This window comes from Lissotriton helveticus, chromosome 7 (assembly GCF_964261635.1).
Source record: "Lissotriton helveticus chromosome 7, aLisHel1.1, whole genome shotgun sequence".
In the NCBI taxonomy this organism is placed as follows: Eukaryota; Metazoa; Chordata; class Amphibia; order Caudata; family Salamandridae; genus Lissotriton; species Lissotriton helveticus.
Genome location: NC_136068.1, coordinates 1,705,687,641 through 1,705,705,215, shown reverse-complemented (window position 1 = coordinate 1,705,705,215; position 17,575 = coordinate 1,705,687,641). Strand labels below are relative to the sequence as shown.

Here is a 17,575-nt window from a genome sequence, read left to right as displayed (position 1 = left end):
AGGCACAAGATGGCTGCCAACAGTTTCTGTTTTGGAGTGTTGACAGACATTGGCAGCCAATCAGAATGCAGCTCGCGCTCTAGAGGTAAGTGTACCGGTAAGCTCACCGGTAAGCTGCTATAGATATATACATTTTTTTTAACCTAAATTACTCAAAATCCACTGGAGCACATATCTTGAGACATAGCAAAGGCACATCGGGCTACCAGTCCCTACAATTTTGCCAAGTTTACTGAAAATCCATTCAGCCGTTCGAGCTAAAAGTGCGACTGACCGCCCTATGGAAATTAACAAGGGTGAAAACACGTTTTGGGACCCCCTTTTATCTCGGCCCCTGCTTGACGGATCCCCCCCAAACTTTCAGGGAAGGACCGGAGCGCCGCGAGGCAAAGTTGCTGAAAAATTCAGGCAGATTCCTCAACCGGGGCCAAAGTTATTCCCAATAGAATATTGCGATTTCCCTATGGAAATCAATCCTAACTATATATACCTACTGGCTATCGCCAGTAGGTAATATATATATATATATATGTATAGATATATATATATCTATATATATATTACCTACTGGCGGTCGCCAGTAGGTATATATAGTTAGGATTTTTTCTCTATGGGATTTTTGAAAATTCTATGTCTAATAACTTTGGCGTTTGTGGACGGAATTGGCTGAAATTTTCAGGAAAATTGAACATTTTGTTTCTGAGCAGCCCCTAAAAATGTGGGGGGGTTTCGTCAAGGGGGGGCCGAGAAAAAAGGGGGTCCCAAAACATGTTTTTAACATTGAGTTTTCCATAGGGCGGTTGGCCTCACTTTTAGCCCGAACGGCTGAATGGATTTGCACGAAACTTGGCAAAATTGTAGGGACTGGTAGCCCGATGTGCCTTTGCTAGGTCTCAATATATGTGCTTCAGTGGATTTTGAGAAATTAACGTTAAAAAAATATATATATCTGTAACAGCGGACCGGGCAGCGCTCCGGTTCGCGGACTTTTCGCGGTACGGAGCTTTGTGAAGCGAAGCTGATTGGTTCTCCGGCGTCTGTGAACATTCCAAACAGTCCGTAGCGGCCGCCATCTTGTCTCTCGGTAGGATCGAGAGACAAGAGGAGGCCAAAGCGAAGGGGCAAATGACCATAAGGGGGCATAGTAGATCCTCGCTGACCCCCTAGGTTTGATGTGGAGGTTTTAAAAGGGCCCCGCAGGGCAAAAAAAAATAATAATAATAATAATCGAACGGCTGAATGGATTTGCACGAAACTTGGCAAAATATTAGGGACTGGTAGCCCGATGTGCCTTTGCTAGGTCTCAATATATGTGCTCCAGTGGATTTTGAGAAATTAACGTTCAAAAAAAGATATATATCTGTAACAGCGCTCCGCTTCGCGTACTTTTCGCGTTACGGAGCTTTGCGAAGCTGATTGGTTCTCCGGCGTCTGTAAACATTCCAAACAGTCCGTAGCGGCCGCCATCTTGTCTCTCGGTAGGATCGAGAGACAAGAGGAGGCCAAAGCGAAGGGGCAAATGACCATAAGGGGGCATAGTAGGTCCTCCCTGACCTCTTACGTTTGATGTACCATTTTGCCAAGTTTGGTGTAATTCCGTTCAGCCATTCAGGCTGTAGACGTATGTAAATGTCCTATGGAAAATTGCATGGGGAAAACAAATTTGAAAGTGTTGAAATTTAGAACCAATTAAAATGTTACTTTGGTTTTGTATTTGTGTGTGATGAAAGTTAATTGGTTATGTATATATCTCAAATGAGAGGAAACCACAGCCATTTTGTGATACTACTGTCTGAGGTACATTTGTGAGGAATTTTTGGTGGTGAATTTCTGGTGTTTGATTTACACAGTACTAACACTTCTCCTACTTTTAAAAAGGTGAGTTGTTAATTTGTAAGGGGAACTATGTTGTACACTTGAAGATAATTTGAAAAATGTTTTCTGTTATTTATTTGCAGTCCTTCTGTTATACTAAATACTTGATAAAGTTAGTTTTATATTATGTATTACTAAAAACGATAAATGAAAGTGATTATTTTTTTCTGCAATTTACAGCAAGCAATTTCAAAATATAATGGCTCACAATGAAGAGACCGTGGCAATTTCTTTTGAATTGTCCACTACATTGATTGAAATTGACAGCACCAATAATGAAATATTGTCACAAGGAGGAGATGACATGAAGGATTTTTTTGATCAATCTGTTGATGGCGAATTTATCGAATGTTTGGAGACCATAGAGTTACAAGAATCATCATTGCAGACTTTTCATGAGGAGATTCCAGATGAGATGATTGAAGAGGAAATTCCTGATGAGGACATGTTACTAGTTCTTTCAAATTTAGAAAATTCAGAAGAATAAATTTATATTTAGAAATCAAAAATTGTTTGAGACATTATTCATTTTTATTTTTAATTTATGAGGTTGTAGCGAAGTGATTGTAGTATAAAATGAGACTTATAGTATAGAGTGCAACATTTTTATGTTACATGGTAAGTTTACTCATATTTACTTCCCTTCTCCCACTATATTATCTCCAATGTGTATTTGACATCTCTTCTTCATCTCCGGCCTCCTTTCTCTCACTGTGTGTCTCTGATGCATCTTATCGCTGCTATTTTGTGTAATTACAGAAGAGAGTAAAATAAAATAGTTCGGAACGTGAAAAGGGGGCAAAGTAGAGTACCCCTCACCCCCTAGGCCTTCTCAGGCGGTCCCAAAAGGATCAGTTTCTGCTTTCCTGAGAGATTATGGTATGAATTCCATATACCACAATAACTTGCATTACAACATGCAAGATATATATCTCCTATTACCAACTTTTGGAGATATTCGCGCTAAGCGCGAATATCTCCAAAAACTAACACCTGCCCTGAGCAGTTCTTAGCCATGTTATCCAATGGGAGGTGGATAACATGGCTAAGAGCATTAGCTCGGTAATGCATGAATATCGCTGACTTTTTAGCGATATTCATGCATTGCGGCCGTTTTTTATCGCATTTGCGATAAACCTTGATAATAGCAAGGTTTATCTTCGATAATTTCTGACGATGCTTAGCGGTAAGAAATTCGTTGGTAAGCATCGTTAGCGATAAATATCGCTTAACTTTGGTAATATGCACCAACGTCTGTTAACGTTCGATTCGAAGGAAATGAGGAAGTGTTGAAAAACATTGTTTGCGCCATCTTACCTTTTTTGAAATGCCACACTTTTGTCGTGCACGGCAGCCATTTTAGATGGCTTGACCAGACCCACTCTCTGCACGCTGTCGATTCGTAGCATGGCTCCCCACCCTCGCAAGCATCTTCCCCAGGCACTGGTCACCCCTGCTCTCTGTGTTATGCATGGGCAATAAACCTCCCCCCATCTGCGCTGCTCTTCCCTGAGAATCACACTCTGTGGCCGCCCGACACCTCCCTTTCGCCCTATTCACTACCGCACCCTCTGACACTCCTCTTCCTCTGTGTCCGATTGTCCAGGCTATCAGCTAGCCCTGCAGATGTAGTTTATGGCCCCAGCTGTAAAGAATCACCCCTCTTCAAAGGAGTTATAGTAGATCAAGGCCCACACCCGATGAGATCCGTCACACCACACGTGTTCCTACTATCTGAAAACCATCCTGTATTGTGATTGGGGAGGGGACCGAGCCTGAAGCGGAAGATTCCAGGGATGACTCTTTGTACATCAAAGTTTTTACATTTATGTGTCACATTAAAAATATATAGCACTCCAACAAAGTAGTAGGATTATAAAACTTTAATAACTTATAAATATATACAACAAAACAAAAACAGTAAAAACATTTAAACAACGAAGAGACCGTGGCAATTTCTTTTGAATTATCTAATACATTTATTGAAATTGACAGCACCAATAATGAAATATTCTCACAAGGAGGAGATGACTTGAATGATTTTTTTGATCAATCTCTTGATGGCGAATTTATCGAATGTTTGGAGACCATAGAGTTACAAGAATCATCATTGCAGACTTTTCATGAGGAAATTCCTGATGAGGACATGTTACTAGTTCTTTCAAATTATGAAAATTCAGAAGATGTTGCCTGGGTGCCGCACTGATTTGGGTATCCGGCGTGGGGAGTCCCGGGGGGTGGATTGTCAGTAGCGGTCTGTTGTGCGAATAGTTCCAAGGCAGCAGAAAGCGCTGAAATCTGGATGTCACGAAGGTGATGTCTAGTAAGTTGCCGCCCAGCAAATAACGGCGTGGGGCACCGCGGGGGTGAGTGAGTCCAGTAGGCACCACAGCTATTCTTACCGGCATTGCAGAATTACTGCTGGGGACAATGCCTGTGCTGTAGCAGGGTCACAGCAGAAACAAAAAGGATTCTGTTGAAGATGTTGTTGGTTTTCAATTTGAAAACAGTTCTGGTGTCAACTGCTATGCTAATGTAGTGGTTAATGTTTTGTTTTCTCTAGAAAATGTAAAAGAGGGGGAGGCAGTCCAAAGTTCTGGTAAAAGGGCAAAGGAAAGGATCGGTGGTTTGAACTATCAGTCAAAAAGGGGAGGGGGTGCAACAATTTTTCCTACCGGGTCACAGTGTGCTTTCACCGGAACTGAGGTTTGCAGGATTCTAGTAATTCAAAGTGAGGCTGGCGCCAGCATGGGAGCGCCGACGTCCCGCGGATACAGTTTCGTCACTCCACGGGCGATCATGGCAGTCATTCCCCACCGGGGGTGTCTGCGGGGGTCGGAGACTCCCGCGGCTCCTCTAGAATCTTCAAGGTCGTGGAGGACTACGGTGGTGGAGTCAACCAGTGACCGGGCCATTTCTTTATGCTGGGCCCGCTCTTGCCAGGTCGACCGCCATTTTGAGAGTTCGGTAGCTACCGGCGATCGCGGGGTCAAATGAGCGGACGGGCTCCACCCTGCCGGGCGAGACGTTGCAGCATCGCCACAGTGGAAGAACCCTTTTCCGGGCGCCTGGAGCGCTGAGGGTGCAGGTGGGAAGCCTCCACTGGGGAGGCGGGAGAGGCCTGTTCGCACCGTCTCTCCCTCCCAGTGCACCCCACGGCGTCTCGCTTGAGATTTGTTATGGCCGGACCAGGCGATGAGGACGAGGGGGGGCGGGTCGGAGGCATGTGCAAGACATCCCCCCCAGTGTTGTCAAAGCCATTATTGAAGAAAGAAGAAATGTCCCGTCCGTCTTCGGGCCGGGCTTCCGGTGGATGTCGGCCGGACGCCCCTTGCTCTGGCCCCATGAACGGGTTCCTTGGTTTATCGGCTGCAGCCGGATCCCATCGGCCCCGGCCGTTGGTGGCCGGACCGGTAGAGAATGTGGCGGGACTACCTGCAACTGTCAAGGGCCACCGCGGCCGGACTGGGAGAGAGAGGGGAGGGTCGAGGACACGGACATTCCCCCCCCTGCAACTCTCCAGCGTTGTCAATCCCCCTGGCCGGGTCCCGCTGGCCTCGGCCTCTCCTCCGGCTACACCCTACGTGATGATCTCCTGGCCGAGGCGTGGCAGCAGGACCCGCCTTATATGTGTTGCTTCCGGCTGGGCGTAGCCGAAAACCTGTTGCCCTTTGGAAGTTTCTAGAATGGGGCGGATGTCTGCTGACTTCTATCTTTCCCAGTTTGCCGTTATTTGGCCGTGGCAGGCGGTGGGACAGACACGTTTTGGGGCAGTGAGGGGCGATGTTTTCAGGTTTCTTATTACGGGCTTACTTCTAACGTTTCTTGTTTCTAGGACAATAATAGGTTTTATCATTACGTATTGTTATCGTTTCTTTGTTTGTTATTTAATAAAAAGTTCATCAGTGGCCTACTGATTTTCGTTTTCCTATTCTTTTCTTTCCAGGTTGTTTCATACTAAAGTTTCTGTTAACAGGATACAGTGATCACTTCGTTATTATTGCATATGTCCTTTTCACTAGGGGTGCTCTCTTGTTGGGCCAGATGACCTATCTCTAGTAAATGGTCCGGGTGAAACAGGTACATCAATCTGTGGGGAGTAGATAGGCATGACAGATTACAACGGGGGAGAAAGGTCCGCATTACGTACCCTTTCACTACTTGCAAAGATTTTCCTACGTTTATTTGCAAACAGGGAATACCTCCAAAAAGAACTAATTCCCAAACAGTCAATGTTCGGACAATCAATCAATCAATGAGGAATGAAATAGGTACGACGTGTTAAAGGCTTGCGTTACCTACCCTTCACTATCTGCAAAGGGAGAGAGAATATTCCTATTCTTCCTCGTTTGCAGGCAGAGAAGGTCCTTAAGAGAACCAACTTCGAACAATTCAATGCTCGATTCAAACAATCAACAAGGGGTACTGTGAACACAAATGAACGCCGCTTATGTACATACACATTGCTATTTTCAACAGGTTGTTCCTAATGTTTCTATTTTAGCGAGGTCAAAAAGAGATCCCATTAGTGGCCTACTGATTTTGCTCGATTCCTTTTGTTTTTTTACACGATTTTTCGCTATCTGCAAAGACTAAACAGAGTATTGCGACTCTGTGCTTGTTTGTAAATAGAGAATGAACCAAAGAGAACAATCAATCAAATGGAGAGAGAAGCAGGCACGACGGATTACAACGGGGGTAAAGGCCTGCGTTAACTACCCTTCACTATCTGCAAAGAGAGAGTACTCCTAATAGAAATGAGGGGGGTGGGGCAGCATTCAAAGCAGATCAGTGTGCATAAACACGAAAATGTTTTCACTTACCACGTACTTGACATTCGACAGCTTATGATATTTGCTATTAAAAAACCATTGAAATTCACTGAATAAACCATAGGTTATAGACCATATATAGTTAGGAATTAGCATTTACAAAACCTTGAAAATTCACTGAAAAAACCATAGGTTATAGACCATATATAGTTAGTAATTAGCATTTACAAAACCTTGAAAATTCACTGAAAAAACCATAGGTTATAGACCATATATCGTTAGGAATTAGCATTTAAAAAACCTTATTTTACTGACACAAAACCATTGAAATTCCATATATAGTTAGTTGCACTAACTATATATCGCGCACCCGCAATCCACTGCTGATGATGTCACATATTACATCATTCATGACATGGTCAGTGACATCACTGATGACATCACTGATGACATCTCAAATGACATCACTGATGACATCACTGATGACATCTCATTTGACATCAATGACCACATCACTGATGATATCATTCATGTGACAATACAATGCATCTCCTCACATTTTAATATAACCTCTGTTTCACCCAGTGTTAAATACAGAGTATAATTTTTGAAACCATTGACACACCAATACTAGTTACTACATACGCACTCACTGATTCCTACGTCTACACACACATTCACTCATTCACCCATACAATCATTCATACATACAATCACTCATCTTTACAACACTATCATATGCACTCATACACCTATACAGACACTCACACTCTGCCACTCATCCATGGAGTTACTCACACACCTAGTCAGTCCTGTAAAGAATCAATTACACTTCCATTTTCTTGTCTATAGAGTTAAACATAGAGCACCTTACATTTTCAAACATATACTAACACATACTTACCTTCTTATACAATCATTGATACAAGTACACATTGATCTGCACACAGTCACACACCTCCCAGCCAGCCACACACACACTCAGTCTCCCATACAAATACTTGGACAATCAATCAGTAACCCATATAGTTAATCATATAGCTACTGATCAACACATGCAGCAGTTTACAGAACAACAGACATAATGATGCACAAATTAAGACAGTTTAGTCACTAACCCATGCACTCAGTGAGACACATTTAATCACTCACTCATACAGTCAGTCATGCACCTACTAAATCCTTTGTCCAGACACTTATACTTCCACTCATTCTTCAATATGTAAGACACATTTTAACTTTACAGAAACATACAGTCACTGGATGTTGTCATCAGTGATGTCATCAGTGATGTCATTTGAGATGTCATCAGTGATGTCATCAGTGATGTCACTGACCATGTCATGAATGATGTAATATGTGACATCATCAGCAGTGGATTGCGGGTGCGCTATATATAGTTAGTGCAACTAACTATATATGGAATTTCAATGGTTTTGTGTCAGTAAAATAAGGTTTTTTAAATGCTAATTCCTAACGATATATGGTCTATAACCTATGGTTTTTTCAGTGAATTTTCAAGGTTTTGTAAATGCTAATTCCTAACTATATATGGTCTATAACCTATGGTTTTTTCAGTGAATTTTCAAGGTTTTGTAAATGCTAATTCCTAACTATATATGGTCTATAACCTATGGTTTTTTCAGTGAATATATATATATATATTCACTGAAAAAACCATAGGTTTGACACCAGTTATAGTTAGCTGGAAATTTTACTGATATAAAACCAATGAAATTCCACGTTATAGTTAGTTGGACTCACTATAACTTGCGCGTGTAATGCACTGCTGATGACGTCACATATTACATCACTCATGACATCACTGATGACACCATCCAGTGAATGTGTATCTTTCTGAAAAAATAAATATGTGTTATATATGTATATATTATTGAATATCTTAGTGAATACATATATTAGTGAGTAATGCTTAAATATTTAAATACATGTATTAGTGTTTCACTTTGTGTATAAGTGGCTGCATGGGTTGATGAGTAGGTACATGTGTATGTATATAGGTGATTAGATGTTTTTCTTAGTATCAGTATGAGTGTTTGCATGCTTTGGTGGGAGTATTACTTAGTACACAGATGCAAGAATGACTGAGTCTCTGTTTGTATGTGTTTTGAAGACAGCATATGTGCAGGACTGTATGGGTGGATTCGTGTGCATATGTCTGTGTTAGTGAGTGAATGACTGTCTTATTAGTGTCTTTATCAGTAACTACATATGTTTTAATGTAGTATATGTGAATATTGATGTATATAAGTGACTATATGTGAGAGTTAGGGATTGTAAAAGTTCCTGTTTAAATTAGTATGTGTTTCTAGAAGTGATTTTTTAAGAGAGTAAGTATGTGTAAGTTTCCTTAGAAGTAAAGTGGTAGTGTGTGTATATTTGTTTATGCAAATAAATGTATGTTCAATAGTTTATTTGCATTTGTGAGTATGTGTGTGAATAACTTTTGGATGACTGTCGGTGTGTAACAGGATGTGTAGGTGTATCACTACATATCATTAGTGAATATATGTATTAGTGACTATATAGAACTGTTGGTGAATTAGTGCATGTGTATATACATGGTGGAATTATTGAATTGGTTGTTGTAACTGGTATGGGTATCTCCATTTTTTTGAACATTTTAGTTTCTATTTTTGAATATGCGTTTCAAGGGTTAGATTACAGTGAAAGGAGGTCTGTCACTGAGTCACAAGGATGGTGTCATCAGTGATGTCATGAGTGATGTAATATGTGACGTCATCAGCAGTGCATTACACGCGCAAGTTATAGTGAGTCCAACTAACTATAACGTGGAATTTCATTGGTTTTATATCAGTAAAATTTCCAGCTAACTATAACTGGTGTCAAACCTATGGTTTTTTCAGTGAATTTCATAGGTTTTGTAAATGCTACTTCCTAACTATAACGTGTGTAAAACCTATGGTTTTTTCAGTGAATTTCATAGGTTTTTAAAATGCTAATTCAGAAATATCTCGTGTATACAACCTTTACTTTTGTCAATAAAGTTCTGGCAATATTTTTTTCAGAAACAAGCCGTTTTCTTCACTGTTCAAGTTGCATAGAGACTCCTTGTAAAGCGATACAGAATTAGAAAGTCTGTACCTTGCCTTTTTTTCAACGCATTAGATTTTTTGCCTGTAAATAAAAATAGCCTTTCTAAACTTTCGTGCACGACCCGGTGTGCGCACTCTCAGCAACAGTTCTCAATAAAATGGATAGCGCATTTCCAGGCTTTCGTGCGCGACCGACTGCGCGCACCCGCCTATATATTTCGTGAAAACTTTGCAATCTGAACTTATTGAATTTCTTCATAGACCCATCAAAGAACTTATAATACGTCAAAGAGACTAAACCTAGGCTTCTTTTTTAATATTATGAAAATTTTCATTAAATGGAGCCGAATGTCTTTTTAAACTTTCGTGTGTGACCGAATGTACACACCTTGGTATTTTTTAAAAAAATATAAAAGGTTTTATACTTTAACAATTGTATGCTTGAATCGAGCTCAGAAGATATATTAAATCCGGATATGTTTGGATTTACTCCTTTTCACGTTTTGAAACTTCGCTGAATTAGACCGCTACTTCCAAATGGCGTACGTGACCAGATACTATCACCGCGTACACGTCCTGAGACGCGCATGTGAAGTCATGTGACTTGAAAACAACACTTCCAATTGGTTCTTAGTAGTTTCTATTCTGCAATTTACACGAAGCACTCCACCCACTTCTCTCACATCTCTACCCTGTTATCTGCAATTGTGAACATCAAAAGGAGCTGCGCTACGCCCCTGTAAGAGGCCTCACTCCCACTGCTGCAACGGCTTGGCGGTCCTCCAGATGCACAGGAACAGCCCCTCCGATCCATTGAAGTTCTCTGTCGTGAGAGGCCTCACTCCCACTGCTGCAACGGCTTGGCAGTCCTCCAGATGCACAGGAACAGCCCCTCCGATCCATTGAAGTTCTGTGTCGGTCTCAATACCACTTACGAAATGAAAATAAGCACTGAGGAATATTTATGCTGTAGCAGGAGGAGTACTACATGCTTGCAGAATGCATTCTATTACCTATAAAAAAGTGAAACACCCACGCTACAATCATATAGAATACTTCCTCTAAAGAAGCCTGTGAATAACTTTCGAACATCAGGTTAACCTTTTTTTACTCTGTCATCATTGTTAAAGATAAGTATTTACAATACTATATTAAACAATGCCATGATTTTTCCTTTTTAATTTAAAAAATCTTGCAATCTTTCACAAACCCAATACTCATGGCTTCTTTTTCGTGACAAAAATCTTGCAATATTACATACCTACATAGAATAACAGAAAAAACATAACACTACAAAGGCCGAACACTCTACTAAACGCGGATTTGTAACCTATGGGGCAGATTCATGTTAACTACTTCATACCCAGATATGCACCAGTTAATGTGCACCACAGTATGGTAGTGCTCCGTTACCCATGGTGTGCCACATTTGAAATGTGGCGCACCATAGTACAAAAACACCATACATGCGTAACACATCTGTGCTCAAAAACTAATATATTGCTACAGTTGCATCGCAACTGTGATGCAGCTCCAGCAAGGCTCACCAATGCACTATATTCACAATGCTACGTCAATACCTACGCCTGCTTCAAGCACATGCACAGTTTTGAAACAGCATGGGCCTGAAAGTCACTGAGTGAAATATCATACATTACAGTCAGCCACTTTCAAGACGCATTCCTTCAGAGGAACACTTACCGGTTATTAGAGGTAGATCGTCCGACTCCACCGGAGGAGACCCCTAATAAAAAAGACATATATAAAATGCGGACTAGCCACTGTATCGTGCTAGCAAACTTTAACTTAAAAATCGTTAGAAAAAACAAAAGGAATCGAGCAAAATTAGTAGGCCACTGATAGGATCTCTTTTTCACCTCGCTAAAATAGAAACATTAGGTACAACCCCTCATGAGAAATATGAAACTAGTGAGAGAAACCGAGCTCGACGCCATGATGGCTGCAAGATAGCTCGGCTCCGCCGCCCACCCCGCCCAAAATAACGACAAACCCTATACAAATATTATAAATAAATACAACACACCAGCAAAGTAACAGGGTAAAACGTTTTATTAAATAACTATTTACATGGCAGCCTGCTGCAACATGAAAACAAAACTTCCAATTGGTTCTTACTAGTTTCTATTCTGGAATTTACACGCAGCACTCCACCTACTTCTTCTCTCACTATCTTTTCTACTCTCAAGAGAGAACAACGTCCTACATTTTTCGGAAGACTTTGGTGAAATGGCTACCGTATCTCATTCATCTTCCGAATCTGAACAAAATGATCGACTACCTTTAAGAAGAAAAAAAGAATCTTTCATCTGGTAATTTTTCACTTATCCTGAAGATCAAAAGAAAGTAAATGCACCAAAAGTAACCTGCACGATATGTGACTCGTTTCTCTCAAGAGGAAATCCAACAAAAAAATATTCCTTTTCCATACATACCATGGTGCGGCATGTCAAACAAGAGCACCCTGTGCAATTTGCAGAGGGATTGACAAAAGCCCTGGCCACGCTATTACCATTAGAGGTGGCCAGCACATTTTTTGATCGACGACCTGTATCTCCATCGAGTGCAGAGATGGACTTGAGATATTTAACTATATATGGTCTATAGCCTATAGTTTTTTCAGTGAATTTGCTCCGCCGCCCACCCCGCCCAAAATAACGAGAAACCCTATGCAAATATTATAAAAATATACAACACATCAACAAAGTAACAGGGTAAAACGTTTAATTAAATAACTATTTACATGGCAGCCTGCTGCAACATCGATCCAAATGCATGGTTTTTTCAGTGAAATTCCTCCGCCGCCCACCCCTGCCAAAATAACGAGAAACCCTATGCAAATATTATAAATATATACAACACACCAACAAAGTAACAGGGTAAAACGTTTAATTAATTAACTATTTACATGGCAGCCTGCTGCAACATCGATCCAAATGCATGACACTGTTCCTGTCAAGGTAGCATAGCTGGCGGCCTAGGGGTGGAGGACCGTTGTGCAAATACCCCGGGAAAGACTCTGCATATGCTTGGTCCCTGAGATTCTTCGATCTCACTGCCTTCCATAAATGTCATAAGTCCTGGATGTTGGGTGCCATAGTTCAGGGTTTCACCTAAAGACACGTCCTGCTGTGCCCTGGTCCAACCATCACATATACCTGCGCCGGGAGACGGCGTGGGGTGCACTGGAAGGGAGAGGCGGCGCGAACGAGCCTCCCCCAACTCCCCAGGTGGAGGTTTCTCAGCTACACCCCTAAAGACACGTCCTGCGGTGCCCTGGTCCAACCATCACATATACCTGCGCCAGGAGACGGCGTGGGGTGCACTGGAAGGGAGAGGCGGCGCGAACGAGCCTCCCCACCTCCGCAGGTGGAGGTTTCTCAGCTACACCCCTAAAGACACGTCCTGCGGTGCCCTGGTCCAACCATCACATATACCTGCGCCAGGAGACGGCGTGGGGTGCACTGGAAGGGAGAGGCGGCGCGAACGAGCCTCCCCCACCTCCCCAGGTGGAGGTTTCTCAGCTGCACCCCAGCACTTCACTCGACATAGGCGGCCGGCTCCCAGGGTCCGGCGGAACTTTTAGCCTTTTGGTGACTCTTCCATTCTGGACCTTGTCCCACAATCCGTTTGACCTGAAGACACGTCCTGCGGTGCCCTGGTCCAACCATCACATATACCTGCGCCAGGAGACGGCGTGGGGTACACTGGAAGGGAGAGGCGGCGTGAACGAGCCTCCCCCACCTCCCCAAGTGGAGGTTTCTCAGCTGCACCCCAGCGCTTCACTCGACAAGATGAGTTGCGCCCGCTCCTGCGGCACAGTGCCTCGCTCGGCCAGCTGAATTACGCCTGCTCTTGCTATTACAGCGTCTCACCTGCCATCCGGCTGGATTGCACCCACTCTTCCGGTACAGCGACAGGCGGCTGCCACGGAGCTCAGGAAATGGCGGTCGGCTCCACAGACTTGGGCCTGGCCTGCAAGGATGGCTCTGGACAACCCTGGAACTCGGACGCTTGACTGCTACGGCATGGGCCCCATTCCCAAAAGCGTCCCCTCAGCCTTGAAGATACTACAAGAGTCACCGGGGCCCCCGACTCCCGCAGACTTCCGGTGGGCAGCTTCTGCCATGATTGCTCGCAGAATGGCCACGACGTAGCCACGGGGTGTTCTCATGCTGACGCCAGCTTCAGTCTGAAACATCCAGAAACACTGTAGTATCGCGTTGTCGCGTAATGCGTCATATGACGCGCCGCGTTAGCGGATCCGGTGCGCGAAGCGCAGCTTCCCGGAAGCGATCCGGGGCGCGGCGCGAAGCACGTAACGTAAGCATAACAGGTCATGTGACTTGTTAATAAAACTTTTCATTGGTTCATTTCACTTTTGGTTTCCTAATGATGTAAGGCTAGGTCATGTGACCTAAAAGTAACACTTTTCATTGGTTTAGAACTAAACCACACCTCCTCAGGTGGTGGTTGAGCAAGAGATGCCCCCCCTCCCCACCTTCATGTTGCCTGATTTGGCCAGCTCAATCGATCGAGCATGAGACTCTGTTGTGATCTGAAGAACAGCTGCCTGCGGTGCCTCACAGAACCGCTTAATGAAGGCCCCCGAGGGGCGGTGTGGTGGCGCGGACTGGGAGGGGCCGCTTATCTCCTACCCCATCCCCAAGTCTCGCTTGGCCAGCTGAGTTCCGATCACTCTTGCGGCCTACGACATGGAGAGGCCGAGGCGTTGACTAGGAGGGACCTCCGGCCGCAACCACAGTGCCAACGATCGCTGCTGACGGAGGGGAGCCTTGCCGGTGAGAGCCACTGATCTGAAGAACCGCTGCCTGCGGTGCCCCCATGAGCCGCTAGACGGAGGCCCACGAGGGGCAGTGTGGTGTGGTGGCGCGGACTGACAAAGGTCGCTTGGCTCCTGCGCCCTCCCCAAGTCTCGCTCGGCCAGCTGAGTTTCGCCCACTCTTGCGACCTACGACATGGAGAGGCCGGGGCGTTGACTAGGCGGAGCCTCCGGCCACAACCACAGCGCCAACGATCGCTGCTGACGGAGGGGAGCCTTGCCGGTGAGAGCCACTGATCTAAAGAACCGCTGCCTGCGATGCCTCCCTGAACAGCTTAACGGAGGCCCCCGAGGGACGATGTGGTAGCGCGGACTGGGATGGGGCGCTTGGCTCCTGCGCCCTCCCCAAGTCTCGCTCGGCCAGCTGAGTTTCGCCCACTCTTGCGGCCTACGACATGGAGAGGCCGGGGCGTTATGGATCAGTATGAGCAAATTGATCTCAGTCTTGTTGCCCTGGTGTGGCCTGAGATCGCCCCCGACATAAGCGGCCGGCTCCCGGGGTCCGGCGGAACTTTTAGCCTTTTGGTGACTCTTGTCTTCTGGACCTTGTCCCACAATCCGTTTGACCTGAACACACGTCCTGCGGTGCCCTCGCAATGCGGCCTGGTCCCTGAATGTGTGCAGGGGGACAGTATTGATTGGATCAAGATGGCGGCTTCACACAAAGCTGACTCAAGTGTTGATGCTGATGCTATGCAGACAAAAACTGGTTTTCAGTTTGTACATTCTTCAGGCTTTTTCTTCATGAATGTAACAATATGAGACTCACTAGGAGAACGGCCATTTATCTTTCCTTTCAAAATGCTGCCAACAATATTTTCTGAATGGAAGACACCATCTGAGATCGCCCCCGACATAGGCGGCCGGCCCCCGGGGTCCGGCGGGACTTTTAGCCTTTTGGTGACTCTTGTCTTCTGGACCTTGTCCCACAATCCGTTTGACCTGAAGACACATCCTGCGGTGCCCTCGCAATGCGGCCTGGTCCCTGAATGTGTGCAGGGGGACGGTATTGATTGGATCAAGATGGCGGCTTCACACAAAGCTGACTCAAGTGTTGCTGCTGATGCTATGCAGACAAAAACTGGTTTTCAGTTTGTACATTCTTCAGGCTTTTTCTTCATAAATGTAACAATATGAGACTCACTAGGAGAACGGCCGTTTATCTTTCCTTTCAAAATGCTGCCAACAATATTTTCTGAATGGAAGACACCATCTGAGATCGCCCCCGACATAGGCGGCCGGCCCCCGGGGTCCGACGGGACTTTTAGCCTTTTGGTGACTCTTGTCTTCTGGACCTTGTCCCATAATCCGTCTGACCTGAAGACACGTCCTGCGGTGCCCTCGCAATGCGGCCTGGTCCCTGAATGTGTGCAGGGGGACGGTATTGATTGGATCAAGATGGCGGCTTCACACAAAGCTGACTCAAGTGTTGCTGCTGATGCTATGCAGACAAAAACTGGTTTTCAGTTTGTACATTCTTCAGGCTTTTTCTTCATAAATGTAACAATGTGAGACTCACTAGGAGAACGGCCGTTTATCTTTCCTTTCAAAATGCTGCCAACAATATTTTCTGAATGGAAGACACCATCTTGTAGCATAAAGGGCTGCGTCAAGAGTGGTATTGCCCAGAATGTCTTGTTTTCTAGTGCTCGTAATGACGAAGCCAGAACTGCCGAAAGGGATTCTGGTCCTGCCACTACTTATTGGACACATTGAACTATACTCTGGTCCTGCCTGACCTCGACCAAAATGGCGCCAGTATGGGAGCGAATTTCAACTCCTTATGACGTTCTAGTTACTTAGCCTTGACGTTATGGGGGATGTATGCGGTCTTTATGCACATTGCGGGCGGGGAAGGGTACTGACTAGGAATACGGACAACCCTATTGATGTCGATTTTTCATTATTGATTATTGTATTAATAAAGCTTCGAAATAATGTTACCCATATTACTCGCCCATGGTATGCGTATTGACGATTTTATTGTAACTGATCCTGTTATACTTTCAATTAAAAAATCAACCTTCACTGATCCTTCAACCGTTTGTCACGTTTAGTTTTTTCAATTAAATGGCTCGCTTGTTACATACTCCTATACCCCTGGCTTTTGAAAGACACCATCTTGTAGAATAAAAGGCTGCGTCAAGGATGGTATTGCCCAGAATGTCTTGTTTTCTAGTGCTTGTAATAACGAAGCCAGAACTGCCTTGGTATATTCCAATATATGCCAAAGACAGAAATGGAATTAGTCCAATCAACATTGTGCACAAATTGAGAAAGCAAGGAGACATGTTAATAAATCTGTTTCTGCTTTCCTCAGAGATTATAGCATGGGTTCTATTTACCACAACAACTTGCGTTACCACATGCAAGACATCTATAGGACAGATGGTGTTCATTTCACGGATGAGGGAAACAGAATCTTCCTCTGCAACATCAGACTCTGCATCGGTACTTACTTATAAATGCAGAAAAAACTCAATTAACACAAGGGCTCTTTTCAGAGCCACCTTATATCAAAGCACTCAAACTTCTGATTTATTCTCATTTTCACACTCTTGTAAATAGGTGTGCGCGCCCGGGTGCGTGCACCCCGCAACTTTAAAAAATATATATATATATATATTTTCGCGTTTAAGGGCCTTACTGCACACCCTGAGAGAACCTATGCAGCAAAACAATCTCTACCTTCTCCCCTTTCCATGTTCCAACGCTTTGAAATGACAATATATTTACTCGCAGTGACAAAATGGCGGTCAACACTTCCTGATTTCCTTCTAATCGAACGTTAACAGACGTCACGCAGCAAAAAAAAATTCCGCTCGCGCGCAGCCGCTTGAGTACGCGCACCCGTCCGCGCTTACAGATATATAATTGACTTTAACTTTAATTTTCTCATCAACTACTGAACGGATTTACACCATTCCAAAAAAAGCGTAATCTGCGAGCCGGACTCTACAGTTTTGCCAAATTTCTTATAAATCCATTCA

General features: G+C 44.1%; 1 protein-coding gene across 1 annotated transcript in view; it reads left to right on the top strand.

Moving 5' to 3' along the window:
• The window catches only part of LOC144769651 (IgGFc-binding protein-like), a 1,105,637-nt gene that overhangs the window by 383,098 nt on the left and 704,964 nt on the right, over positions 1-17,575 (top strand). The window contains exon 11 of the mRNA XM_078653826.1: positions 14,532-14,544. Coding sequence (XP_078509952.1) covers positions 14,532-14,544 — 13 coding nt within the window. The remainder of the gene's footprint in view (positions 1-14,531; positions 14,545-17,575) is intronic.